Source organism: Xiphophorus hellerii, chromosome 17 (genome assembly GCF_003331165.1).
Source record: "Xiphophorus hellerii strain 12219 chromosome 17, Xiphophorus_hellerii-4.1, whole genome shotgun sequence".
NCBI lineage: Eukaryota > Metazoa > Chordata > Actinopteri > Cyprinodontiformes > Poeciliidae > Xiphophorus > Xiphophorus hellerii.
In genome coordinates, this window is record NC_045688.1 from 18,844,486 (window position 1) to 18,871,824 (window position 27,339).

The window sequence follows — 27,339 nt, forward strand, 5'->3', positions numbered from 1 at the left end:
TTTAAAGGGCCGGTATTGTGTATTTTCCAGGCACATTATGCCATTTTATAACACAATCTATTAAAAAACGCAGTAAAAATGCTCTATAGAATATGACTTAGAAGAAACTGGACTTTGCTATTTGACTTCTTGAAATGTTCTCTCTAAGAAACTCCTGCTCTTTCTGACACTCTGCCTCCATCACAACAATGCTTTCCTTTCATGAACATTCGTATCGTTTTTATGACTGGGAGGCTTTAATTAGCATCTCACAAGCTCATATAATAGTTGATTTCTGACCCCAAACCCCGTTGGAGTTGTAAAGGAGGAAGTTCAAACCGTCTCTTCCATTGATCATAATGGGAAAGGATCCGATCTCTGACTCCAACGTCTTCCGCCACGACTCTTTGAAGATACTTGAATCACATGAGTTACAACAATATTTCATTTCCCTTTAGGATAAATAAATTACATTTGAATTGAATTTGAATGAACAACAACATAAATCCATTTGTTAACACATTCTCAATTTTGCCAGAATAAACAGGACACAAGACAATTGGTGCTTACTTCAGAGCTACTTTAAGTAGCTCAGATTATTTCAGAAGCAGGCAGCTGCTGCTCATCCAAAATGCTGCAGCAAAGTCCTTATATCACTGCTCTGGCCGCGTTTTAAAAAAAAAGATTTTAAATTCTTGTTCGGTGTCAGTCTACAAGTGTTTCTATTTTTCCATCTGCAGCCTAAACGTTACTAGTGTTTCAATGTTTCATCATAATTCTCTGTTCTTTCTGTTCCTGAATGATTGTGATTTACTGTCGGCCGGAGCGACGGAAGCTCTACCTGCGAGGAAGAGAGCGTTGGAGGGACAGGAGAGCGAGCAGACCTCTGCGTCTCCGCTCTTAGTGCAGACCAGCTGGGCTCGCGGAGCAGGCTTTCCATTGGGTAGACACTTCACAGCCTCTGAGGAGCACACCAAACCACATCACACACCGGCAACGTCCAAACATGGAGGCCGGAGGTAGAGGCGTGGACGTGCCGGAGACCGGGGCTTACCGATGCAGTCTTTCTTGTTCCAGTGGAGCTTCTGTCCCGGCGGACACACACACTCGTAGCTGCCCTGCGTGTTCAAGCAGCCGTACTCACAGCTGCCGTTGTTGATGCTGCACTCATCGACGTCTAATGCAGAAAAGCAGAGAGAAATCTATGTCCTGTTCCTGGTCAGAGATACTGGTCAACAAAATCTCTGCATGGACACTCACCTCCACAGTGTGTGAGGCCGTAGAGGATGTATCCCTTGTTGCACAGGCACTCAAAGCTGCCGGGATAGTTGATGCAGGTGTGGTCGCAGGTCCTCTCAAAGGAGCACTCATCGATGTCTGAGGGAGGCCACACACACAAACAGCAAAAGTTTTCACACTCCTTGAACTTTTTCACATTTTTGTGTTAGTGCAACAACAATCTGTAACGCGACACATGGTGTTCGAAATGTTTTACAAACAATGAAAAGTGTGGAGTGCATTTGTTTCCTCTGAGTGAATCCTTGGTACAACCAGCCTCTGTTGGTTGTATGAAGGACAAAACAGTTTAATTCATAATCAACTAAATGTCGTTATTAATAAATAATCCATCAAATGAAAAAAAAAATGTCTCCATGAAATAAAAACTTCCTTCCTGCCGACAATCAGTTTAGGTGATTTATGAAGGCAGCTGGGTACAGCTGATTTTATTTAGGGATATCAGATTGAAGGGGGCTAAATGTAAAAGCACACCACACTTCTTGGCTTTACATGTGAAACATTTAAAAACTATTTATGAATTTCTTTCCACCTCACAAATCTGTGCTTTTTTGTGTCGGTCTATCATAAAATACTGATAGTTTTTTCATGACCGTGCATTCTAGTGAAATGAGATGCAAAGGCAAAATTATAACAACTGATGTTAGATTTGATTTGTGGTGTCCAAACAATTTACATGAGGGCCAAAACTGACGAGATGAAAGCGCTGGGCTGAGCGGGCAAATTCATTAATTCTATAAATAATTAATTACAAGAGGGATCTGTAAATTACTACGGACCAAAGTATATATAAACAATCCATAACAACTGCATTATTAAAAGAGCGTTACAGTTTCCTATTTTTTTTGTATATTTTGGGACAGAATATATTTTTCGGGAGGGATTAAGTTATAAATGCTTGTTCTTGCAGTAAACAAATTCAGTTTCAGGAGAAACTCCTTAAACTTAAATAAGAATAATTTTTTTGTCACGCAGGATGTAAAATTACGGTCCCCTGACTATGACTTGTTAAAAAGGTACAAAGTTCCTCGCTGTGACTCTTCCTCTCAGCCTGTTTCCTCTAGATGACCTCTAAAAATCCTAAGCATATGTTTTACTGTTATGACCTTTTTTGTCTAAAAGAGAAGATATTTAGATTTTGAGACATAAATCTCATTCAAATCAGTTTTAAAATCTCGTTAAAATGACGAAACGTTAACATTTTTTGCAATTTCCTTATAACGAGAACATTCTCTCTTTATTTTCAAGTGCTGGCAGATAGATGCCTTCATAAAGTCCTGAACAAAACACAAGTCATAACGTTCTCCAAAAAATGCTGAAATATTCTGCTTCACTTGGAATTCAGGACACAATAAAATCAAAACTTACTTTGGGGATCAGCTCAAAGCAAATACCATAAAAGTGTAAGAACTTGTTATAATAAATGAATAAATGTGAAATCTCAGTGGAATACAGTGTTGTCAGTAAACATGTTAATCTAACATGTTCTAATGGAGTCTGTAACTCAGAGGAAGTTGGTCTGGATCCTGGATGTTTGCTCTGCAAACAGTGAGAGGACATCGGAACGGTTCGCCCGTGTGGTCGCAGCCAGTCGGACCAGAACGGTTTGCATAAACAGAAACGGCACACAGTAGTTCTTAACATACATACAGTCGTCCTAAAAAGAAAGTACACCTTTCATTTAGAAGGTTTTTACATATCAAGTACAGTAATAAACAAACATGATCTGGTCACAGCCATTCAACAGACACGCTGCCATCACTGAGCAAAGGTGAAGCCAAAATGGAGAAACTGTGTGAAGAGCTAATGCCGGGTTCACGCCGCAAAACTGCGATTTTCCAACCCGAGACCTGACAATCAAAAATCTATCGAATAACAGGTTTGACTGCACAGTGTGACATCTGCTGTTCTTCCTCTGGTTGCATAAAGCTGTATTTTGTGGGCATCATGGCAGATTCAGTGAAGGACCAGAGAACACTGAACGGAAATGTCAATGGAAATGGACATTAAAACATCTTTAAAAGACATCAACATTTCAGAGAAAAACCTTGCAAATAATTTTTTATAGAAACACAGCAGTTGTGAATTTTGTTTTTTCACAGATTTGCGAACATTTGTAATGGAAACGTAGCTATTGTTGGCTGACTTGAAATGTGTTGAAAATTTCTGGTGGGGTTTGAAAATGGCGGCTGCAGCACAAAAACCCAATAAGAACTGAAGGCCTTTGGCTGTGAGGGGTGGCTAAGATTCAGGAACGATACAGGCTTGGTAGATCCAGAGGATGCCAGAGTACTAAAAATGCTCATCATAAAGGGGTTGAATAATTTGGTGACTTCAATAGCCACTAAGTGTGTCACGTTACATTTACCCTCCCATGGTGTTAGCTAGTTGCTCAGGAGGAGCACGGCAAATGTCACGGTCGGACAGCGGGTAAGCAGGGGCATTGTCCTATCAAAACGTCAGTTTCCAAAACCACAAATAAAACCTTGTAAAGGCGCATACGAGGTCAGTGCGACCCTGTCAGACCACACACACAGTAAAAAACTGGTGGGGTCCAAATGACCCCGCCTCTTAAGAACGCGGAAGGCTTAAATTGTTCTTGCTTGATTGATTCACTGCAATCATCTGTCAGTTTGCATATTTTGCCAGTAAAGTTTTTTTTTTTTTTTACAGCTGGGGTTGAATCATTTTGGCTCCAGATGTCTGTGGATGGGAAAAACCTGGCAGCTCTTGGCAGAGCAGCACATTGGCAGAGGTGTGCTTCTGCTAGCGACGCCATATCAGAGCGATGCTGTGATGTGGCTGACACCACTCAACACCACATACTTAAAGACTTCAAATACGCAACCAACGAAGCCCGGCTAACCCAACGCATACACACACCGCTGTTTGTCTCAGAGTGTTTGTTTTGGGCGGAGCGTAGAAGAACCTTAGGGTTTTGGTGTTAGGAAAAATAATTTTGTGTTTGTCTGATCTGCCTCGCTTGCTGTGACTTGTAAGCAGGAATTTGCCTTTGGTCATGCAAACTTAGTGTGTTCAGAAGCTACCAGAGACATAACACACACCCAGAGAGGGAACTCAGACGCATTAACAGCAGCTTGACCTTCCACTACTGAAGCAGTAACTCTGCTGTGATTACATCAAACAATGCAGACAGTTACATTTTCACAAATAAGATAATAAATACCTACAAAACACTTGTAAGCTGTACAGAAGACCAGAATAAATTTTACTTAGAATGACAACCAAAATGTCTTTCTGAACTAAACAGATTATTGACAAAAAAAAAACAACGATTAAAAAAAAGAAGACGTTGTCTGCTAACCTTTGCACGTTCGTTCATCAGTCAGAAGTTTGTATCCTTTCTGGCAGCTGCACTCGAAGGAGCCCACCGTGTTTCGGCAAAAGTGATCACAGCCTCCGTTGTTCTCCTCGCATTCATCGATATCTGAGTTGATTCAGTCACAAGGTCAAATCAACAAAGATAATTAGGGAAAGGAAAAAAGTCACACAAAAACTCACACAAGAACACCAATACTGGAGCACCACAGGGCTGTGTGCATGAAGGGTTTGCCCATCAAGGATTAACGGTTAACAGGTAGAGCGTATTTAGGATTTGAAACAGACAATAAGCTGTAGAAAGAGAGGATGCTCAAAAATCTTAGATAAGACAGGTTTCTCCAATTATTTTCCAAATCTCTTCTACAGACTGTTTTATCTTTAGGGATTATTTTTGCTTTGGGAGATATGATTATAAAAAACTACAGCACAACACAATAATAAGCAAAGGGACAAAAAACAGAAAATAACACAGAAGAAGAAATGCATATTATAGACAGAGGATAATAGTCTGACAGATTAAACAGCTTAAGTCATTTTTGATTGGTCCTTTAAGTGATGGAAACTGTTGGGGATTAGCAGCCAGGTGCTACAGAATAGGCCGAGCAAGACGCCAGAGAGCGATGGGGAGGAGGGCAGAAGCAAGTGGTAGATGGATGAACTTATGTAGCTCTTTTCCAGTCATACTGACCACTCAAAGTACTTGACACCAGAGCCACATTCACTCATTTTAACGCATTTATACATCTTAGTGTAAGTGGGAGTAAGTGTCTTGGCCAGGGGCACATTGATGTGTGACAGGAGGAAACTGGAAGGCGATTACTCTACTGAGCCGCAGTTGACCCAGTACAAACAGAAATGGAGATAAGCGGGGAGGGAACCGGAAATCACGAGAGGAAAGAGGAACTTAGATGATACTAAAAGGGAAGGAAAAATATGAATGTAAGAGAGAGGGAGTGGTGACTAAAATTAGAGCAGGAAAAGCATCAGATATGTGTGATAATCTGTTCTTTTGGTTTTGATCGCCGGTTTGGTGACTTTGCTAAAACCAACACCAGACTTTTGGATTTCATTTGGTTCCCATTTTGCCCATGTTCAACACCGAGTGTGTGAGCGCCCCCAAGTGGACAAATAAAGATCAACTGAAGTAATAAAGAACTAGTTTGAGCTGCTCCGACTGAACAGCACCGTGGGATGATTTGGATCTTCATCAGCGTAGACAGAGTGTCGGTACAGTGCAACATGAGATTAAGAAATGTTATAATTGGGTTATTACAGCATTTATGATGATTCTGTAGCTGTGGTGTGGAGTTCAAATATACCAGAGGGTACTGGAAACTCAGAGGCTATTTTGAAGGTTCCAGCTAATTAACTATAAAAGCACTTTCTATATTTGATATTTCTTAAGATTTTGTCTGTGTTGCTCCTCTTCATGTCTTCGCTTCCGTTATTTGTTATTTCATGCTTCACCTGAAGTACAGTGTGTTCCAAAGGATTTTATTCCAGTCATTAACGTGTCTGTGTTGTTTCCCGAGGCTGAGAGGGACAGCTGTTATTTCAGCTTCAGGATAAAACCAAAGTACAAACACGTCACTTTTGAGTTAGGAAGTATAGAAATGATAAAACTAATGGTTAATGACAAGGAGATAAAAAGCTTAATTTCTACGAAATCCACAAAATTAGGGGGAGGAGGGGGGGCATCATTCCACAGTGCTTGCTTGCTAGCCGTGTTGTTTTCAGTCCAGCACGTCTGTAAAACCAGTGAATACAACCCTGGGTTTACCCAAGACAGACAGACACGGCTTTTTAATTACCTTCCTCGCTGAAAACACTGGCAGAATCACAGCATCTGCCCACACTTAAGGGGCACTCTGAGGGTGGCTATGGGTAGATAATTACCCTTAATGAAGCTTAAATGTTCCTTGAGCCTAAGTAAATACATTAAGCTAGAGCAAGTCTTGAAATGAGAAAGTCTTCAATGAAGAAAAGGAGGACAGATAAACGCAAGTCAGTCCTATTAAAGTTTCAATATGATCTAACTTATGTTTTTGTCACCATTCAGTCCAATAAAGACAGACTTTGTTCTATAAGATAGATAGTTATGAGAGTTTGTTAAAAGATTGAGTGATGTTCATACATTAAGAAGGCTATCAGTTGTAATCAGAGGCCCTCAGACAAAAAAGCATGCAGGGCATATACAGTGGAGAGAATAAATATTTCATACAGCACTGATTTTTCAAGTTTTCCCTCTTGTAAAGAATGGAGAAATCTGTCAGTTTCATAATAACCTCAACTGTGAAAGACAGAATATACAAAGACTAAGCAAAACGATATTATATTGTTTTAGCATTTTACTGTTTAAGTATTTAATCACCAACCAACATGAATTCTTGTTAACTTTGGTACATTTACACACAAAAAGGGAAAAAGTAGAAATTCTATTTTGGTCACCAGTTTACAGATTTAATTGTTGATTCAATTTAAAAACTATAGTCACAAAACAAAGCCAGTCATGCGTCATACCCACTTTAAAAAAGAAATGATTAGTTGCACTTATCGCTAGCATTACATTTATACTTAAAAGGTTTTATTAGGTCTGAGTTACATATTGTGAAATATTGGTATTAGAGTGGAATTGTGTGATTTCTCTCTGACTGTAAGATGCTGCATGGTGTTTGTTTCTGTGTCAGTTAATCAAATGGCTTCACTCACTAATTGCTGATGTAGGAGAGGTTATGAATCAAAAACATTTACTGTTATGAGTTTAATAATTAGTTAGTAAAATAAAACAATGAGTGAAATCAGTGTGTGCACATGAATTTTTTAACAAAGAAACATCTGGATTGCCAAAGGCAATGTGGAATTTTAATGAGGATGTCCTTAATTAAAGGAAAGACATTTCACACGAGACTGCATCCGGAGAGTGTGTTGGAGCAAAAATTCAAAACCAAAAACGTAAGTAATTTCATAAGTGGTCAGCCAAAAGCAAAAAATGCTATGAAGAACACCCTCCCTTCCAGATTTGTCTCGATGCATCAGAAATGTTCTGGAGTGGTTAATGAGCGAGGTTTTCTTTCAACTCAAAGTTTGGGGGGGAAAAAATGAAAAGAAAGAAAATATGAGGTGAAACAAAAACAAATCAGAAATCAGATTCTTCTCACTTTGGCCCCATGCAGACTCCCGAATTGGAATGTCCACCGAATACAAATAGAGAACAAATTGCGTAAAGCTAAGAAAATCTGTGCAGTTTTTGCAAATATTTACAGAGAAAAGCAATTAAATGGAAAAGATTTGCAGAAACCTGAACCTCCACAAATAATTGGGGACAGAGCATGGGGATCTGGTTCTGTTGGAGAGTGTTGGTTTTCCTTGCAGGGTGTTGTCAGTGGAGAGGACAGACATCAGGCTGAGAAGACGTGTGTATTTACTCGGGTATTAAATGACCACAGCGCAGAAACAAACAGTCCATGGCTGCATGTGGGCTGAAGGAAAACTCTCCGTTTTGCATAACAATGATGTGTGATGAGAGGCTGAGCTGCAGCTCCTCTGAACACCTCCATGCATTACTGTCTCATTTAACTCAGCCTGCTCACCACACAGATTCACCACAGCTGCTGTCTCTTGGTTGGATGTTGAAGACTTGTAGAGATACGTGTGTAAAAATGACTTGAATCTGACTTAATTTTTTTTTTTTTTTTGTAAAGATGTAATATTGCACTCTATTTGAAATCTTGGCCTAATCCTGATTCCATCTTGAGGTACAAGAAGCTATGACCTTGAATCAAACAAAAATAAATAAACTACATGACCTCTCACCTGAAGATATTTATTACAGTTTTATTACCCATTTCCATGCAGCAGCTCGAAGTAGACTACTTTTAAATAACTGGCAGTTATTGTAGGTACAACGAGACCCTGATGACATGTTATGTGCTTAGAGACCTCTGGCAGATGGGTGTTTTTGTACACAGAACAGGCAGGATAAATGTACTGAACTAATAGAAGGTTTTTCTTGTCATGCTGATCATTCGCAGAACTTTTACACTCCATTGGTCCACAGTCACACAGCAGCAGGCAACTTGGGCTAAGCGCCCAACGGTTCACCGTTTGGTGTGAGCAGTCAACATTTCAATTTTAAATATTCACATATTATTACAAAATAAATGTCTTTAAAGTCATATTTGATGTATACATCATTATTTAGCAACTGTAGTTTACATCGTTATTTGATTGTGCTGTAAAATGGCACTATGTGGCTGGAAAATACGTAACACCGTCCCTTTAAGATGACCGTAAAAAATGTGCAATTTTTTTTTACGTTTGCATAATACATTGAGTTTATTCAGTCCTGGCTTTGCTGGCCACTTCCAGATCAGCAGCTAGAAAGTATAAACTTGCCTTAGTGGCTCGTTCAGAGGGTTTTGATGGATTTCAAGACCAAAGGCTTTTCTGACGGTCAGAGCTGATCTGATGAGGCCTTTAACTTCAACCTGGTCAGATGTGTATTAGAGTGCATTCTCAGGTCTTTTCAGGTAAATGTGGCACGCAAGCCAGTGAGGACATGTCAACAGTGCCAATCCAGTTCTTCTATTTTTTTTTTTTTTTACCAACCACACACTGTTCTCAGAAGCAGCCAGAAACTCACATGCACACATCTAACCTTTCATGAACTTCCCCAAGAACAAAACCCAAACCACCATGTAATGTAATGAGTGTTAATGATCCCGCCGTTACAGGGCCGCGCACGCACATCCACCCACACACACCCGACGGTGCGATCTGACCTCGCTCCGATGCGCACCTCCTAATCAAACATCTGGAAACCGTTAACAACATCTTCTCTCTAGCCTCTCTTTAACCCAGCTGCTGGCATGAGAGCCTGTAATGAGACGTCTCCCCGGTTTGGCGCGTCTGTCATCGAGAGGAGCTGAACGGCCTTGTCTGTCAGCGCAGATAAAAGAGTGTTTATCACACTGGTGGGTTTTAAACATGCCCTGCATAGTTTATATTGAAACAATTATGATAGACAGGCAGGACAGGGCACATCCTGTTGGCATCAGAGTGCGGCTGAGGAAACCACGGGGAGAGACGACGGAAGACTGCAGTCTGTCACTGGGGAGCAACTTGGTGCCACATCGGCTTGGACCACCGTCGAAGGAGGCACTCAACTTACACTGAAGTGGAAATTTCAGCAAACTATACTTTTGAAGCCAAATATTTACATACTCTCTAGGAAAGAAAAGACTTGTTCTTACCGTCTGATCTTAAATCAGAATAAAATCCCTGTTTAGGTCTGCTCAAGTCATCTAGATTATTTCTCTGTACATGCTGGTGTTACGAGTGGAAAAGAAAACTGCATAATTCTCTATAAAGTTTTGAACTTACACACACTTTCTCGGTATTTGGTAGCATTTCCTTTGAAACTATCAACCTCAACACTTAGCAAATCCAGACCTTTTGACCTCCAGGTTTCTGGAATTTTGATCCATTGATGAAGGAATAGCTGGAGCTGAATCCGGTTTGCATGCCTCCTTTTACTCACCATTTAATGTCTGCCAACACATTGTGATAGCCAATCAAAAACATTGACTTTGTTGCCTTTAAGCCATTTGACAAGACTTTGTTGTACTTATACTGAAATTCCATATCTGGCTTCAACTGAGATCTTTTGGTACATTATTATTATTATGTATTTCCCTTGTGACATGATCTATTCTGCAGTAAAATACCTCCACAGTATGATGCTGCCACTCCCATGCTTCATAGTTGTGAGTGTTGTCAGGCCTGCAAGAGTCCACCTCCTGAAGTTGCAGCAATGGTCATTGTGGCCAAACTCTTCAGCTTCACCTTCACTACAGAACAGGTCTCCAAATTTCCAAGTTGCTGTTGCAATAATGGTTCCTCCTTGCTGAGTGGTCTTAAGGACTCTGAAATCAGTTCTCATTGTCGCAGTTACATGACACAAATCACAGTATTTTGTTCTCAGCTGCCCTTTCTTCTCACAACCTCCCTTGAGAACATTTCGCCTCTTTCAACATGAAATGTTACTGAATGATTGGTCTGAATTTCATGGGAGTGTTTGTTTATGCGCTGGGACAGCAGGGCTGTCTAGCTCTGACTATTCAACTTCCAGAAGCTGATTGACATATTTAGAAGAGCAATTGTCCAAGGCTGTGAAGAAGAACGTACTGTTCGACCAAAACTCTGAAATGTCCCTGCTCTGGTCCGATGCATCTGTTATGTTTTTTTTATTTTTTATTTTATATCCAATAACACGGAAAATAAAATGAGACGTTCCAGCTCGTCAATCATCATTTCTTCCTCCTCTGAACTTGTGAACTCGTGATAGTCATTCTCTCTGCCATCCTCTAGACTCTCCAGAGATGCTTGCACAAAGATGGACTTTTCATACCATGAAGAACACAGCTGTCACCATCTCCATCCATCATGACTCTGAAAAATCGTGGGTAGTTGGTGTTATTGCATTTTCCTTTGGGATTAATAAAGCATTATAATGCTGATATTCTGTTATTTTGAATATAAATAACAGATATTACCTAAGAGTATCTTAAGTAATCTTATTTAATGGTACCTAAGAGTACCATTACTCTTAAGTGCAAGAGTACCATTAGGTGGTACTCTTGTTTACCACCTAACGAGGTACACGCACCTCCTGAGATTAAACAACTGTGTTTTATTTAAGTTGAAGACTGGACTTTAACTGGACCATTGTAAAACCCCAATGATTCCTGATGATGTTGGAACTCATATTCTCGATGCATCTTCCAAGAGTTGTTGATGGAGTCAGTCTTGCAATGAATCTACAAAAGCCTCTGACTGAAGAGTTGCAAGTCATGAAGTTCATTCTGATCATTTTCAAACCTAAGTAAAGTCAGACTCCTTTCAGGGGAAAGTGGCTTTGTCGTAGCTCTCGATAATAACTGATTATGTTCTGATTGTGTTCCAGGAAAAACCAAAAGGAGGCAAAGCTGTGATGTTAGTGTGTAACCTGATGGTGATGGTGGTGGTCTTGCAGACATGTTGACAGATCAATGTGCCCTGCCTTGCCCATGACTCTACTCCTGAGGAGCAGACTGAGGACGCCTGAGGGCTCACTGCCGGTCAGATTAAGTGGGCGAGGCCCAGCTGGCCTGTACTCATATCCATCTTCTCTACTCAACTCAAGCCCAATTGAAGGCACTCTGTCTGTAAATGCTGGCAAAACATAACCAGAGGACATTTTGGAGGACATGAAGACAGTTTAATTCAAATTCAATTAAAAAAATGCGATTTTTATCCCAATGGGAAAATAAATGTTGGAACTCATATTTTCGAAGCATCTTCAAAGAGTTGTTAATGGAGCTTGCAGCAGTCAGCCTTGCAATGAATCTACAGAAGCCTCTGACTGAAGATTAGCTGAATGACATTCTCATACCGGTTATGACACGCTGACAGCTCAATGTCCAGGCAGCAGAGACGATGTTCCACCCTAAAACGTCCTGGATGATTCCATCAGTTGTTGGTACTGCTAATTCACCTCCTTTGCTTTTGCCGCTCCTCTTTAAATCTGTCTGGCCGTATAATGAAACATGTAGGCAGAGAGACGTTGGAGTCAGAGATCTGATTCTTGTCCGTTGTGGTTTTAACTTCCTCCTTCTCTCTCTGCTCTGCATCCATGAAGCCTTTTGCTGTTCAGGTATTATTTGAGCTTTTGTGATGCTAATCAGCTGCTCTCAATTGTAAAAAAAAAAAAAAAAAAATACCTTGTTGCCATGGTTATGTGTTGTAGCAGCTGTCTGAAAATGAAAAAGTAAGAGCAAAAGTCTCTCCATCCAGAAAGAGACAGAGGAATAACTGTCCAAACATGCAATGATTCAACAACAAAAAAATATATACAATAAAAATAAAATATTAGTAAATCTGACATAACACCAGTGTTACTATCGGATATCAATATCAAGCAAGTTTTTCATTTTTGAGTATCCCTAACAGTTACTTTTTTGTAGTTTAGAAAACTAACCTGTAACAATAATAGCTCACTTTCTAAGTTAACCTGAAGAAAAGTTATACAAATATCTGAAATTCTATTCAATTTAATAATAAATTACATTTTTATAAGCTCACAAATACGCTTATAAAAAAATGTCTATGCTCCAGCTTTTAGTTTCTGTATTCATCTTCAGTCAGTTTAGTAGATGAATTCTCACCTTGCCCGATACCATGTCAAGCTTTGGGTTTGAGAATTTGGGAAATGTCTGGAGTGGGGGGGGGGGGCAGGCGAACAAACGAACAAACATAAGATGGGGGTAAAGAGGAGGAAATAGACCAGGGGACAGACGAATTTAATCCGTTTAATCCCAAATTTTTTCCTGCAAAATACAGTAAGTGCATGCATTTCAATCCTTGGACCTCCCTAACACATGACATTTATGAATTATTAAATTTTATGTTGGTTATGTTAGTGAAAATGTAGGTTTTAACAACAATTGTTGCCGGTGGGAAACTAAACTGCCTAGTCTAATTTACACAAATGTGGCATATTTATACATATAAAAAAAGAAGAAAAATCACGACATGCATAACATATTATAACAAAGAATGGTTACAAGAGTCTTCAGAAATATTTTAGATACAGAGATTCAATGCCTCATCCTGCAGATGTCATTGTTTCAATGTGCCGTGTGACCTTTGACCTCATTTGGTCATTTCATCAATGAGGCAAAGTCAGGTGAAAATGTTAGTATGAACAAATCTGCATCTGGGAAGAAATACTCCCTGTTCTACCAGACCAAGCACTACACCTTGGCTCTGTCCTAAACTAGTTTCAGGCATGGCACCATCTTGAAATAGTCATTCAGTGCATAGGCCATACTTTGTGGAAAGGATCGCCTTTTGGGGGGTGCAGGGTAGGGAGGGGTTCAACTGTGGGAATGACAGTGACATCATTTTGAAGTTCCTTCAGGCCTGGAAGATCTAAAATATCTGATTGTTTTAAGCTGTGTGGGAACAGCAAGGTGTATAAAATAAACAGCAAAGCTATGGATACATAGCATAGTGCTGTCTATGCAATACAGCAGGGGTGGCCAATCAGACAAAGACCAAGAGCCACATTTTTTACCAAGTTACCGCAAAGAGCCACATCATATGCATGGGTACACATGAACATCAACCCATCCCTTCCTCATACTCATACTTTTGCTCAGCCAGATTTATTGTAAATTTCACACACTATTTTAACACTACAAAGACCACAGGCCAGACATTTTCAACAATGAACACTGTGCACTTTCTCATGCAAACAAACTCTGTTTAACCAAATAAACAAACAATAATAGAACAATTTACAATACATTTTTCCTTTTATTATGTGCATTACATGTGTTATTTAATGGGACTTCTGGCATTCCTTGTCTTGAACAATCCTGTTCAGATCTGGCTTGTACTCCCTTGTTGTCACTCGAAGCAATTCTTTGACATGGATGTCGGTCAGAACAGACCAATGATTCGATTTCACGTTTCAGGGTAGAAAACACAGACTCGCAGACATATGTTGACCCAAACATTGACAGTATCTTAAGTGCAGGTCGTTTGACATTGGGATATTTTTCCATTGGCACATGTTTCCAGAACTCAATGGTCCCTTCCTTTAAAGCAGGTTTCAGTTGGTCCTCCTCACGAAGATCAATCATCTCCAACTCAGCCGCACGCTCATCTATGACTAGCGGGGCTTTCAAACAGTCTGTCTCAGCATTAAATGGGTCGACAAGGAATGTAATCTGTGGCCTTTTCAGTTGTAGATCACGGAACCGGGCCACAAAGCTTTCGTGCAGGTTTTCAACCAGTGTTGCATATCTGGCTCTTTGCTTGTTCAGGGTGGCGCTGGTGACCTGCCCGCTGGCTTTTAGTAGAGTGGAAAAATGTGTTAAATTTCCCTTTTGAATGTGCACCTTGAACAAATTCAGTTTGTTGACAAATGCAAACACACTTTGCACCAGGCCAGGCAGCATTTTTAATTTACCCAGCAAGGTCAGGTTCAGTTTGTCCAAGTGACACAGCATGTCAACCAAAAAGGCCAGATCCATAACCCACTTGAGGTCTGAGAGCTCAGGATAGACCTTGTTCTTCTCTTCCATGAACACTTTCACAGCATCCAAAAGCTGGAAGAAGCGAGAGAATACCTGGCCTTTTGACAGCCACCTTACAGTGCAGTGTAGCGGCAGGTCACCTGGAAGCCCTTGTTCCAGCTCAGCGATGAGATTCTTGAATTGTCGGTGGTGAAGCGCATGTGTGCGGATGTAGTTGACGATTTCCATCACAGGCTTCATGACACTGTCTAAATTCAATGATTTAGACACAAGTTGCTCCCTGTGTATGATGCAGTGGAAATTCCAAAACTCTGGAAATGTTTGGTCAGCTTTGCACAGCCCCACAAGCCCATTCACAGATCCAATCATGGCTGGCGCCCCATCTGTGGCTATTGCAGTTAGTTTCGCTATGGGCAGATTTGCTTTCACAAATGCATCCATCATTGAATCTTTCACATCTATGCCACGGGTTCTGTCTTTTAATGGCATGATATCAAGGAGTTCCTCTTTGATCAAACAATCGTTTGACACAGACCGTACAAATATTGCCAACTGAGCCTTGTCTTGTATGTCACAACTCTCATCCAATGCAACACTAAAATACTCACAAGCTTGAAGATCAGAGTGCAACTGTGACTGAATAGCCATGTTAATGTCTGATATTCTGTGCTCAACAGTGTGGCGGGACAGTTGGACGTCTGATTCCATTCGTTTTAGTTTATCGTTTTCAGGAGACAAGATTTCAACAACGTCACAGAGGCATTTTTTAATGAACTCCCCTTCATTGTATGGCTTTTTGGCCCGTGCAATGTTCCAAGCCAGTTGATATGATGCAAGCGTTACAGTCTCTGAGTGCTTTGTAAATTTTTGGAAAAACTTTGCCTGCTTTTCTGTCTGACTTTTCAAGGTAACCAACTTGTGCTTGCGAAGTTCAGTCCCTTTTGGAAATTCCTGGTCGATGTTAGCATGGAGTGAGCTGAAGTGGCGCTGAAGGTTTGAAGCCTTAAAATGCGACAAGGACACCTGACATATAAGGCAGAATGGCTTTCCACTACGTTCAACAAAAAAATATAAATTCTCCCACTCTGTCAAAAACGTCCTGTGTTCATCTTCATATTTTCGTTTTCCTGTGCATTTTTTCCCTGCCATTTTGAGCGCGAAAGCTTTACTCAAATGATTTTACTCTTACTGAAAAACTACGCACATGCGCATTTGACGAAAGTACCGTATTGCACTGAAGCGAAGCGAAACTTGGATATTATAGCGACCCTACAGTATGTGCTAAATGTTACTGGATGTTACGCTGTTTAGAGATTAAAATTAGAGTGTATGATTTCCCATTGTCCACGAATGCATCAGGATGGATGAGAGAGCGAGAGGGCGGGGGAGTGAGAGTGAGGGGTGAGCGGAGGTTTGTGTGAGAGCAGATGGCGAACGACTGGAAAGAGTAAGGCTGCAAGAGAAACAAAGACTGTTTTTTGTTTGTGTTGTTTTTGCGTGGTTACGGCCAACAGTAATGGCGTGCTGCTGTTGTCAATAATTGACAGTTCATTTGACTACTTTTCGTCATTATTGCACGTCTGGCAGAATGTGACTATATGAACGTAAGAGCCGCATGGAACCGGTCAAGGAGCCGCATGCGGCTTGCGAGCCGCGGGTTGGCCATCCCTGCAATACAGGATATTTACGGCACTTTCGTTTGTCACACTCAGAAACTCATCTACCAGCCATGTACCGCCACGATGACTTTGAGACCGATTGTTGAGACCGGGATGACATAAAATTTATTGTGCAGTTCGTCCATAAAGCTACACGTACACTGTAACCAACAACTACTCAGCCGCCCGCTGTGTTCAGTCTATCCGCTCACCTGTATAAATACTCCCGCAGCGCTCTTCCCACCGTTCGCTTTCAGCCACGAACAGCCTTTCTTCAGCTCCCGGAGAAGAAAGGCTGCCGTACTCCAGGCATCGCGCCAGTCATTTTAAGGATGCTTATTGGTCCCCCATAAACAATGAAAACCTGGGCATTATCATCAATCAATAAAATCCCCTCGGGCCAAACTTGAAAATTGGACTTTATGCCGCTAACACTTAGCATTCGTCAACAACTCAGAGGTGGAAGTCAGAGCTCCGCGCAACACAAATAATGTTCCGGCCGGAACACGGTACGCTAAATAATAAAACATAAATTAATGAAGCTGTGAGGCAGGTAAATTTTCCTCAAGGAATTTTAACAATCGAGGTACTCGGATCATTTGAGGAATCATTTCAGCCCTACTTTTCTGCTCTTCCTTCTTTGCTCTTCATGCGGAATGTCAGTCAGTCCTCAAAGTTTTTCCTTGGACAGACGTGTTTCTTTAGGGGGTTGGGTTACAGTAGTTGGGTAATTTTGGAAAAGTCTTTACAGCCACCTGTTGCCAGTGTTGAGCAAGCTCTGCACTGGTGGCACTATGAGAGCAAACGTCCTTCATATCAAACATGCCTGGAGATTATGGGACACTTTACGTCTTACTGCAACTGAAACTCTCGCTTTCATGTTCTCAAAGAGCCGTAAAAAAGTTCAAAAAGCTTCAATATTCCATGTTATGTGAGAAAAGAGCTGCACCTCTGTTGATGTGGACACAAGGCCACACTGAAATACAATTAGTTTGCTGTTGTATCCTAATAAAGCTCTTGGCGCTGAAATCTCACGGATCTGAATCGCTCCGCACAGTGATTTTCCATCAACCTGAACCGTCACCACAAAATCGGCCAATTCTGCAAAACACGATCTTTGTGTGTGTGCCAAATCGTCTGACAAGGACTCCACCTTCACTGCGGGACTGATGTACTCACAGAGTCCGCAGCTTGATGGCGCTGTTTGTAAGACTGCGGTCATGTCTGCTGGGGGGGGATGAGGAGGGAGAAACGGACAGCGTGGGCCTCTCTGCTCAAACATCTCAAAGTTTGCCGACGCGTCGTCTGCCTGGCAGCCCTGAGACGGCTCCGGCTCCAAGGTTTCACACACCTACGTGCCACATTCTCACACTACCTGACACTCATTTTGCAAACACACACTTCTCTCTCTCTTTCTTTCTCTCTGGCTCTCATACACTCAGTAATATTAAATGTATAAGAGCACACATCTCCCATGAGGTATCCATATTCTGTGTTGATGTCACATGACCAACATGTTCAGTCGCCATGGTGACTCCTCTAAGAACAACTCTGTGACATGTGGTTGGGTGGAAGTGTCCCAGTAGTCCAGCTTCCAATCCATGAGGAGGAGAGGAGGAAGCAGAGGTGGCCATGAATGAATGAGGGTACTGTAAGAGCTCTGACCGTCAGCCATGATGACATGCCGTTCGTTTGTCGCCTCAACGAAAATAAACTTGATATTTTGTAAAGGTGTCAGGAGTATTTCTTTTTTTTTTCCAAGACTTGAATTCTAACCACAATCCAGTTACTTTAATAATCGTAGGGATTTCTACGTCGTTTTTTTTTATGCTCCTCCAACCTGGATGCTTAGGAAAAACACATCACTGCCCATTTCCATCAACGTTTTTTAATTTGCAAAAATTCAAAGTAACTTCCTCCATTACGCAAAAATAACATTTTTACACTTGCTTGAGGTGCTTTTTGGTTAAGATATAACTGGTGTTTCAACTATCGAAATAAACACTTATTAACTTGTTTAACGGAGTTTCAAGTAATCACAGATTTTAGCTACTCACAGGCAGATATGACCCCTGACCTCCGCAAATACCGAGGATCCACTCTATAACTGTTTCATTGTACAATGATGGATCCAAAGTTGCTCTGCCTTCTAACCCTTCTCAGATTGACAGGTGGAAACAATTTTCTTCTTTTGTGTTTTTGCTGATGGATTGCAGTGTAACACAGTGTATCATGATCATGTATGATTCAGATAAGCAAACCTTCCAAAACATCTGCTTGCAAAGAAGCTTTATGGAGACTTTGGTACTTCTTCTACTTCATGATGGCCGACACGTTTTGCCTAGGAGGATTGTGTATTGTATTGAAATGCAGAATAATTTAATACAAGGTCAAATATTGCTTTTACATACAACACAGAAGAATTCTGCTTCTGCTCAAAAACAGAAGAAGATATAAAGTTAATTGTTTCCAAGCATCAACAAACATCAGTGCCTAGGAGCGCAACTGAAGCATGGCAGCACCCAGAACCGGGCTCTGGGTTCAGTTCTACAGAACTCTCATACTACTCACATTAGACAGTTGATTTCTGTTATTACTAACCTTTGCAGGTTTTGCCATCAGGTTGCAGAGTGAATCCCACAGGGCAGCTGCAGCGGACCCCTGTAGCTGTGTCCTTACAGGTGCGGTCGCAGCCACCATTGTTTACAGCGCAGCTCTCTATAAAGGATTGAAGAGAGAGATGGAAGAACACAAATGACCTGTTCACACACTCAGTTGATTTCCATATCCTACCAAAGCATCATGTAGCTATTGATACTGGACGTGACATGGTTGGTGACTAGGGCTGCTCAATATTAAATATTGTGATGACGATAATACTGGTAAATATTGACAATATCAGGTGCGGCATGTGCCTCGCTTCCTAATATATTTGACTGTTAGCATTTGTGGCTATGTTATTTGTCCAGTCTGAGCGTTTGCTGAGTCTCCAGGCCAAATGTTATATTAGCATAAAAACATACAGATCTCTTAAAATATATTAGACAACAATTATTGCAATCTAGTCAGCCCTTTGCAGTATGAATATTGCACACACTGGCATTGCGACGACGATATATTCGCGACATATTGTGCAGCCCTAGTGGGGCAAAGCTTCATGTGGGTAGAAGAATACACAAACAACATGGAGGGATGCCCACACATCCCGATGTGGTTCCTCATGTAGCTTTGTCGACACAGAAGTGAGGAAATGTCAGACATATTGCAGTTGTCTTATAAAGACAAATACCATCTACTTATAAACCCTAACTGGAAAGAAATTTCTTTTTTAACGGAATTATTCAGCAACACATGATATTGTGCTGACAAGGCAGGGTGAAGAAAGGTTGGTCCAGCTTCCAAAAGTGAAAAGAAACCAATTAACTCACACAAAACAGGAAAGTTCAGGAGAGATAGTGAAAAAATAAAGCTGCTATTGAGTCCCGGTTCTGCAGGACCTCTCGTGAAAAACTGTCCTTGTACATGGTAGAGATAATGTTTGCTGGGACTTGTGAATATTGCCAAAAGCAAACACAAGCTCATGGTAACTCTAGCTTAGCTACTAAGCTACTGTTGCTTTAGCAAAGCTCAGTCAACCCCTACCCAACGGGCCTCGGGAATCGCTGAGGAGGCTGAAATTTGACATTGACTCATGTTTGTTGAAAGGGATTAATTAAAGCTATGCCTTTATAAAGAGGTTTTCCTTAGTAACTGCTCTGCTTTTGGTGGGCTTCACTTCATTTATTCAAGAGAAAATCCCGGTTTGAACAGCAGTTTGGAATTTTCTCATCAACTGTCAGATTCAAAACATACAATCCCAAAATCTAGTTTCCAAATCCAATACCCCCTAGGATGATCTTTTGGAATTTAGAGGGCTGTTGCGGAATAACAGCAGCGTGTTATTTGGCGATGTTTCCCAAATCTTTGGCACTGTTCAATTAAAATGTCAAGAAGACATGTGCTTAAATTAATTAAAACCGGGAAGGAGAAAAATGCTCTCAGGTTGTAAACATATCCGTTGTTAGGAGTTAATGCAGAAGCATAGAACCAAATATGCACCACAAGTAAGCCACGATAGATGTTAAAGATGTTTTTGCTCATGCAACCCCAGGATATCCTCTCACATCAGTCCCCCTGGATTACCAATTTATAGTTTGTGTATTTTTTATCTGTCACAGCTCAGATTGGTGACCTAGCTTAAATGTCAAACTTATCCCAAATAAAGGCAACGGGATTCCTAGATGATAGGCTGGAGAAAGATATTGCAAAAGGAGGAAGGAAAGGCACTCCATCATCTAGGCAGCCTGTCTGCTAGGTGCTGTAGGGTATTAGCACCACCCTGTCCCCTTTCCACTTTCCAACTCAGGTTTCTGACAACTGTTTGCGTGTGTGTGGGCGTGTGCATGTGCGAGTCAGTCTGTACCGTGTCGTGGGTCGACATGCCCGAACAAGTGTACATAATCAATAAGACTTTCTATGTGAGAGTAAATGTGAACGTGTGGATTTCTTGTGTGTGTAGGTGGTGTTTATGGGTCAAAGTGATTTATACTGAGTACAGTGGGCCCTATCATTAGCTGAGGTAAGCTGAGTCCTGCAGAGCCCCCTCTCTGTGGGCCACGCCCAGCCAAGCCCCAGGGCCAAGCTGAGCATAGGAACAGAGACAAACCGCCTGGCCTGATTGATGTGCTGGACAAGTCTCTCACACCACCCTCAGCCTCCTTTTCCAAGACTCTCTAACAGCATATGTCTTAGAGTCTGAGACTGGGTTTGAAATGGACCATAGACTTTGGAGGAGTGCGGGGGGAGGAGGGGAGACGCGAGGGGGAATATGTGTGTGGACAGATTAAAAAAAAAATAAATTTTATTATCAGAAACGTACCAAACTCTTCAATTAAATGTGTGTCTATTCAGCAGTGTCTCGGACTGGACAGGAAGATGTCCTATCTCTGTCTCGTTAAGGACCTGTCTGGAGTAACGGCTCTTTCTTTTATGCTCCCATGATGCATTTAAACAGGCTCCGATTTTTTATCCTTGTCAAGCCCTCATGCTGTAAATGTTTTTATTAAGTTGGCATTGTTGTTGGGCAGAAGTTCTGAATTGGATTCCAAATTCACAGGAAAGTTTCAGACAACATCAGACATTGTGGCGGTGGAGGTCTCTGAACTGCGGTAAACAGAGGTGGTGAGAGAGGGTCTACCATTTCAGTCACTGCCTGTTCTTCACTGGCTGGATGTGAGCTGTACTCAGCCACCCTGAACCACACTGTCCCCATGACTACAGGTGACACTAACTTTAACACGTTAATTTTGATTAATTATTTACATAGATTATAACACGTAAAACATTTAATTGTAATTAATTGTTTCTCTTTCTCTCTTTTTTTTTTTAATTACAAAACACCCGAACTGTAACTTTTGTGTTTGTGTGTTTCTGGTATGCCTGTAAATTTGACGCACCAGTGACAAACAACGGTGATCGATGATGAAGCTGCTTCTCTTGGCTCACTGGGGGTTTATTGGTTGCTTAAAATAAAATAAATTTTAAAAAAAAAGATAAAAAAAAAAATTTCTGGAAAAAATTATTGTGAAGCTATTCAAGCCTAAAATAGCATCTCAATGCTATACATGTAGCAGCAGCACGACCCCAAATGTGGAATGTGGACGTTGACATCATAACGTCAGCGTCCACCATTCTAAAACGCATTCCTGATTATTCAAGAGGTTCCATGAATAATTCCTGATGCTGAAAAACTGGTCACTTCAAGGCTGGACTACTGTAAGTCTTCACTATCAGGAAGTTGAGAAAAATTCAGATAAAAGCCTGCACCTGATCCAAAATGCTGCAGCAAGAGTTCTGGTGAAAATCAATAAGAGTGATCATAGTACTCTTACTTTAGCTTCCTCTGTACATTGAATCCAGAACAGAATTTAAGACTGACTGCAGGTTTACTGTTGGTTCCTGGAGGTTCTGGCAGTAGAACGGGAGGGAGATCCTTTAGTTATCAATCAGCTCCCAGTTTTAGTCTGAGGCAGACACCCTGTCTACTTTCAATACTAGGATTGAAACTTTCCTTTATGATAAAGCCTATAGTTAGACTGGTTTGGCTATCCTGAACTATCTATGTAGATATGCTGCGTATTATCCCTGTAATATGGTGTGTTGCAAGATTACAACATCTCTATTTCAAGCAAAAAAAATAGTACAAATGTTGACTCTCCTTCAACTCAAAGAGTCAACCCAATTATTTAGTCTGGTGTGATATGGATAAGACATTTAGATACATATCTCCACACAGGATCGCAAAATACTGGATTAATCAAAAGAGAAGTAAGTAAATGTCTTTCCAAATTCATTGGGTGATCATTACACTGACTAGAGCTTGTGACAGATGTAATTTTTTGTGACACTTGAATAGAATGGTAAATAATTTTATGTAATTTATTACATTTTCAGAGTACCTTACAAAAACAAAATAAATCTGAAAACATGATGTTTTCATCGTCAAAGTACTCCTACAAAGCCATCCACAAGGTCGGACGTCTTCCCTCCTGTTTTTCCAGTGTGAGTCAGGCAGGGTCAGGCAGGCTGCTGTTGGACAAACTGACCACTTCTCCTTGACCTGCAACATTCTTCACCTTCTCTTCAATTTTGCATAATTTACTGTTTTTTTTTGTTTTGTTTTTTTCCCCCAACTTTTAATGTTATGTTCTCTGCTTTTCTTTTGTCTCCATAGAAGCTCAGTCTAGTCTGGTGTTCTGTCTAGCTGTGACATCTTGCTCAGATCTAAAATCGGGGATATTCGACATGTTGGATTGTCTTGGCCCGATGTTGCAAAGTGCGTGTGGTGTTCCCCGAGGACACGTGATAATGCAGGCTGCTGAATGTGATATGACAAAACAACTATCATGGCACAGCAGAAAGTCTGGTAGATGTTGTAGACACCTTCGTATTGTTTTTCTTTTGTCTTTAAACATAATCCACAAATATCGGCATGTTTGTTTACTCTGAACTCCCGTTTAGTCTCGAGAGGTTTCGCGAGATTTGTGGTTTGGCAGCTGAATGTTGGTGAGTGAATTTGGCTCGACATCACACACTGTATGACCAAACCTGTTAAAACTAGGATTGTTATTGTCATGCGTGTGGTCTCCCACGTTTCAAAAATTGACTGACAATTTCAATATCCTGTCCTGTGAACCTGGCATTACTCCAACTTTACCAATTTTATTCAAATTAAAACAGACAATGGATGAAAAAAAAATTGGGCTCACATTAGCCTAACAGCAACTATTCATTTAGCAAATCCCAAACTTGGCGATTAACATTTGAAGTGATTGTTGTTTTCCATGGATCCCTACCCAGGCCCTGACAGAAGTCCCTTCATCTGGCCCAGTGGGTGCCAAGATGGAAATGTTTTAAAGATGGTGAACACTGCGATTCGCTGGTGGAAACAAAATCTGCGAATGCAGTTGATGCTAGAGGTTTAGCATCAAAACTGGTGGGGAAAAGTTTCACTGAGAGTGTTATAAACCATACTTTGAAGTAAGGGTGTAACAATTCAACCGACACATGAGACAAGATGAGAAATTATGTCTTGTATCAATACACTGATACACAGACTCTAAAACTGGTGGTTGCAATGCATCCAGTTCATAATAACAAGGCCGCATTTTGACTAAAATTTTCAGAAAACGTAAAGCATGGAACCAAATATGCACCACCAGTAAGCCACGATACTTGTGGCTTACAACTCTTCCTGCTTCTGGAAGCAGGAAGAGTTGTTCTCACAAATAATTTAAAGTTTCATAAATCATAAACTGTGACACAAAGGAACTAATCTCAGTGTATTCCATCCACATGTTGCCTGGTCCATATACTTTGATAACTATGCTTGTCACAAAACCAAACAAAAAAAAAACCTAACAAATTGAATTCTCCCAGTTTACAGAACTAAGTTTACCTTTGATCAGTTTTTTTATACTAATACACAAACAAAAACAAATCTTCAAAATAGTTTTAGTTTGCTGCAGATGAGAAGATCCAAAGCAAATGTCACCATAGTGTCATTAGTGACTAAAGCTTTAACCAACCTAGGACCACTGACAGTGTTTAAACTGGTTTGTATCTAAACTGTCATTAACATAAGGGCATAAGTTCCAGTCATTTATATGTTTTGTACTAGTTGAGAATCGAGTTTTGGAATCTTGTAAAGTAAAATGGCAGAGAACTGATGATTTGTGCATATGTAGGTGGGAATGTGTGGAAGTAAAAAAAATCCATGGTATATAAATGTTGTGCATGTACAGTATATCAGAATGTGTACTTGTGATTCAATTGTATTGCGTTGTAGGGCAAGATGTCAACGAATTTCATGTTTCTGCATCCATAGATAAGAATTTATGCATATTTAAATAATTGTACTTGTAAGAAATTATTACACAAGTTTGATTTTTTAAATGTTTGGTTAAAGATAAAAAAGCAAAAAACTTTGTCTGAAGCTCCTTAACCTGCATGTGAATTTCAGCTTGCAAATTTGAGTGATGACAGGATATTTCTTAGATGACTCTTTTTTTTTAAATTATGTTCGGTTACCATACTCTAAATCCTCTAATTTCTGTCATTTCCCTGAGTGTAGATCAGAAAAGTTACTATCCTTCCAGTAGCAGCCCACCAGCTGAAATTTCTGAAGGCCACATATTCTTGAAAGCAGCTTTTTGTTTTCCTTTTCAACTGCTAGGCTTTAAGGATTTTTTTTTTCAATAACGCCCACTAAATAACCACCACATAAACCGAGTTAAGTTAGTGGGCTTGTGTTTTTCTATTGTGGGAAGTTGAATATTACTGCAAAAGAAAACAGCAAAGAACATTTGCAGTAAGGTGTTGTGTTAGTGACTGGGAAACCATTAGTCTACCAAAACTTTGGTAACTAAGGTAAAAAGGGATTGCAAAAAGATAATGGTCTGTTTTAGTCTTTCTTCACAAACAGTTTTAATTACAGTTGTGTTCAATGGGGGACTCTTGGGTGGACACAGCGTGCACCAGGGGGTTTACAAAAATCCTCTTGAACAAAATAAAGATAGAAAAGAGGAGAACGAGAGGGAAACGGAGAGATGTGAACTCGGGAGGGTGTGGGGGGGATACAAGCACAAGCGGCATGGCAACACATAGAAAGAGGAAGAAAAGAGTTACCCATATGTAGCCGCCGTTTCACCCGCTTGTCCACATCAGCTACTGACGTGGCATTGAACTCAGAGCTCTCAATTGCAGCCTCATCTTTCTCTAAAACACAAGTGACAAGGGGACAAACAGTGAGCAGCAGGTTAATGAGAAGCCCAATTGACCAGACCTTCAGCCCTAACTTTGGCGTCTGAGCAAAAAAAAGAGAAAAAACTAAAACCAAAGCCAAGAAGCAAGAAGCGATGAAGAGGCACCAAAATCCCTGTTAGAGTGTTAATCCCCAAACAGTCATCAATCCCCTGCAGCAAAAAAAATAAAAATAAAATAATGAAACTGATCAGGATCAGTAGCTTAATGAAGCAGTAGGAAGGCAAAACGGTGGAGAGGGGAAGAAGAAGGTTCCGGGCTTTAACATTTTTTATACATTTTTTTGGAAGGCATTGGTTGGGGGTGAACATTTGGATTTTGATTCAGATCGTGACCTTGCTGTTGGCGATGGTGTTTAAATGTTCCATAACACACAGCCACACATTTTTTCAGGCAATCATTTCCTCATTTTAACATGTAAGAAAAGGAAGGGAGAAAAAAAAAGAGGAAAATGTGTCCGACATTTCCGAGAGAAGCTGCTTTGAACGAGAGCGAGGAGATGGGCACGGAAAATTGCATGATGATGCGAGAAAGAGCACAAGAGCGATGCGTGAGAGGGCAATTAGTACAGAGAAGACGCTCCGAGAGCAGAGAAATGATAAGATGACAGAGGGACTGAAGAACACACAGGGGGGAAGAAGAAGAAAGTTTGAAGTCTCATCTTGACTTTACAATGGGGGGAACATGGAAGGGTATATGACGGGTGTACACTGAAAAATTTTGGATGGATGGCATGCATAGAGACTCAGAAACGTTTTTAAATAAAAGAAAGGCGGGTGGTCTGGGGCAGTGCTGGTTGCCTGTTTGTCTATAGATCAAATCACCTAGCAGTCAATGCTTGATAAACCACATTCCCAAAAGCTGGACTGCAGCAGTGGAGGAAAAATGGCAACAGTGCAAATCAGGGTAAGCGGACTGATTGTGACTAAAGTGGCATGCATCCCTGCATTGGATGACGGGGCTGGGAGAAAGAGCCAGCTTTTAACTGGGCTTCAATCATTAAGGCCTGAATTAGCATCGGTCTATGAATGAGTGCCACTTGCTCCAAGGAGAAAGGCCTTTGATGTCTTATGGAGTTGGGGGGGAGAAAGGGGCCAGCCACTGGGTACAATTAATGTCCCTTCCATTCCTCTCGCCCCACCTTGCTACCTTTTTCTCCAGTGCAAGTGAAGGATTCTCTGAAGCACACTCAGCAATGAATGGAGGCTTTCTGGAGCTCGGCTAACTGGGTGAAATGCGGTTGTGTGAATGTGTGATTGTTGAATCAAAAGCTGGTACATACCAGCTTTTGAGTGTCTGCTGGCTGGAGTGTGTGAAAAAAAAAATCTGTCAGAGAGGGAGATAAAATGTAAGGGGGTGTGCGTGTGTGTGTGCAAAAGGCCTGGAAGGGAAAAGTCCCAGAAGTCTGTGGGACTAGGAGATGGTTGTAGGCCAGTAGAAAGGTAAGTTCATTTAGGGACCCACAGCGGGGAAAATAAGTATTGAAAACACCAATGTTTTTCATAGTAAATATAACTGTAACTGGGCTGTTGAAGTGAAATTCACACCAGATGTTTGGTAGCAACTTGAGTTACCCACACATACAACAAGATCAACACTAATTCATCCTCTAAGTATCGAGA

At 40.9% G+C, this 27,339-nt stretch overlaps 1 protein-coding gene across 2 annotated transcripts in view; it reads right to left on the reverse strand.

Annotated features, from left to right (window-relative positions):
- scube1 (signal peptide, CUB domain, EGF-like 1) overlaps positions 1 to 27,339 on the reverse strand; it is a 108,615-nt gene that overhangs the window by 24,684 nt on the left and 56,592 nt on the right. Inside the window, exons 7-12 of one of the 2 annotated variants that reach the window (XM_032589687.1) lie at positions 25,583 to 25,672; positions 18,959 to 19,075; positions 4,601 to 4,723; positions 1,240 to 1,356; positions 1,034 to 1,156; positions 821 to 940 (exon numbers count right to left, since the gene is read on the reverse strand). In XM_032589687.1, coding sequence (XP_032445578.1) covers positions 821 to 940; positions 1,034 to 1,156; positions 1,240 to 1,356; positions 4,601 to 4,723; positions 18,959 to 19,075; positions 25,583 to 25,672 — 690 coding nt within the window. The remainder of the gene's footprint in view (positions 1 to 820; positions 941 to 1,033; positions 1,157 to 1,239; positions 1,357 to 4,600; positions 4,724 to 18,958; positions 19,076 to 25,582; positions 25,673 to 27,339) is intronic. The other variant, XM_032589688.1, reaches the window with a different exon arrangement.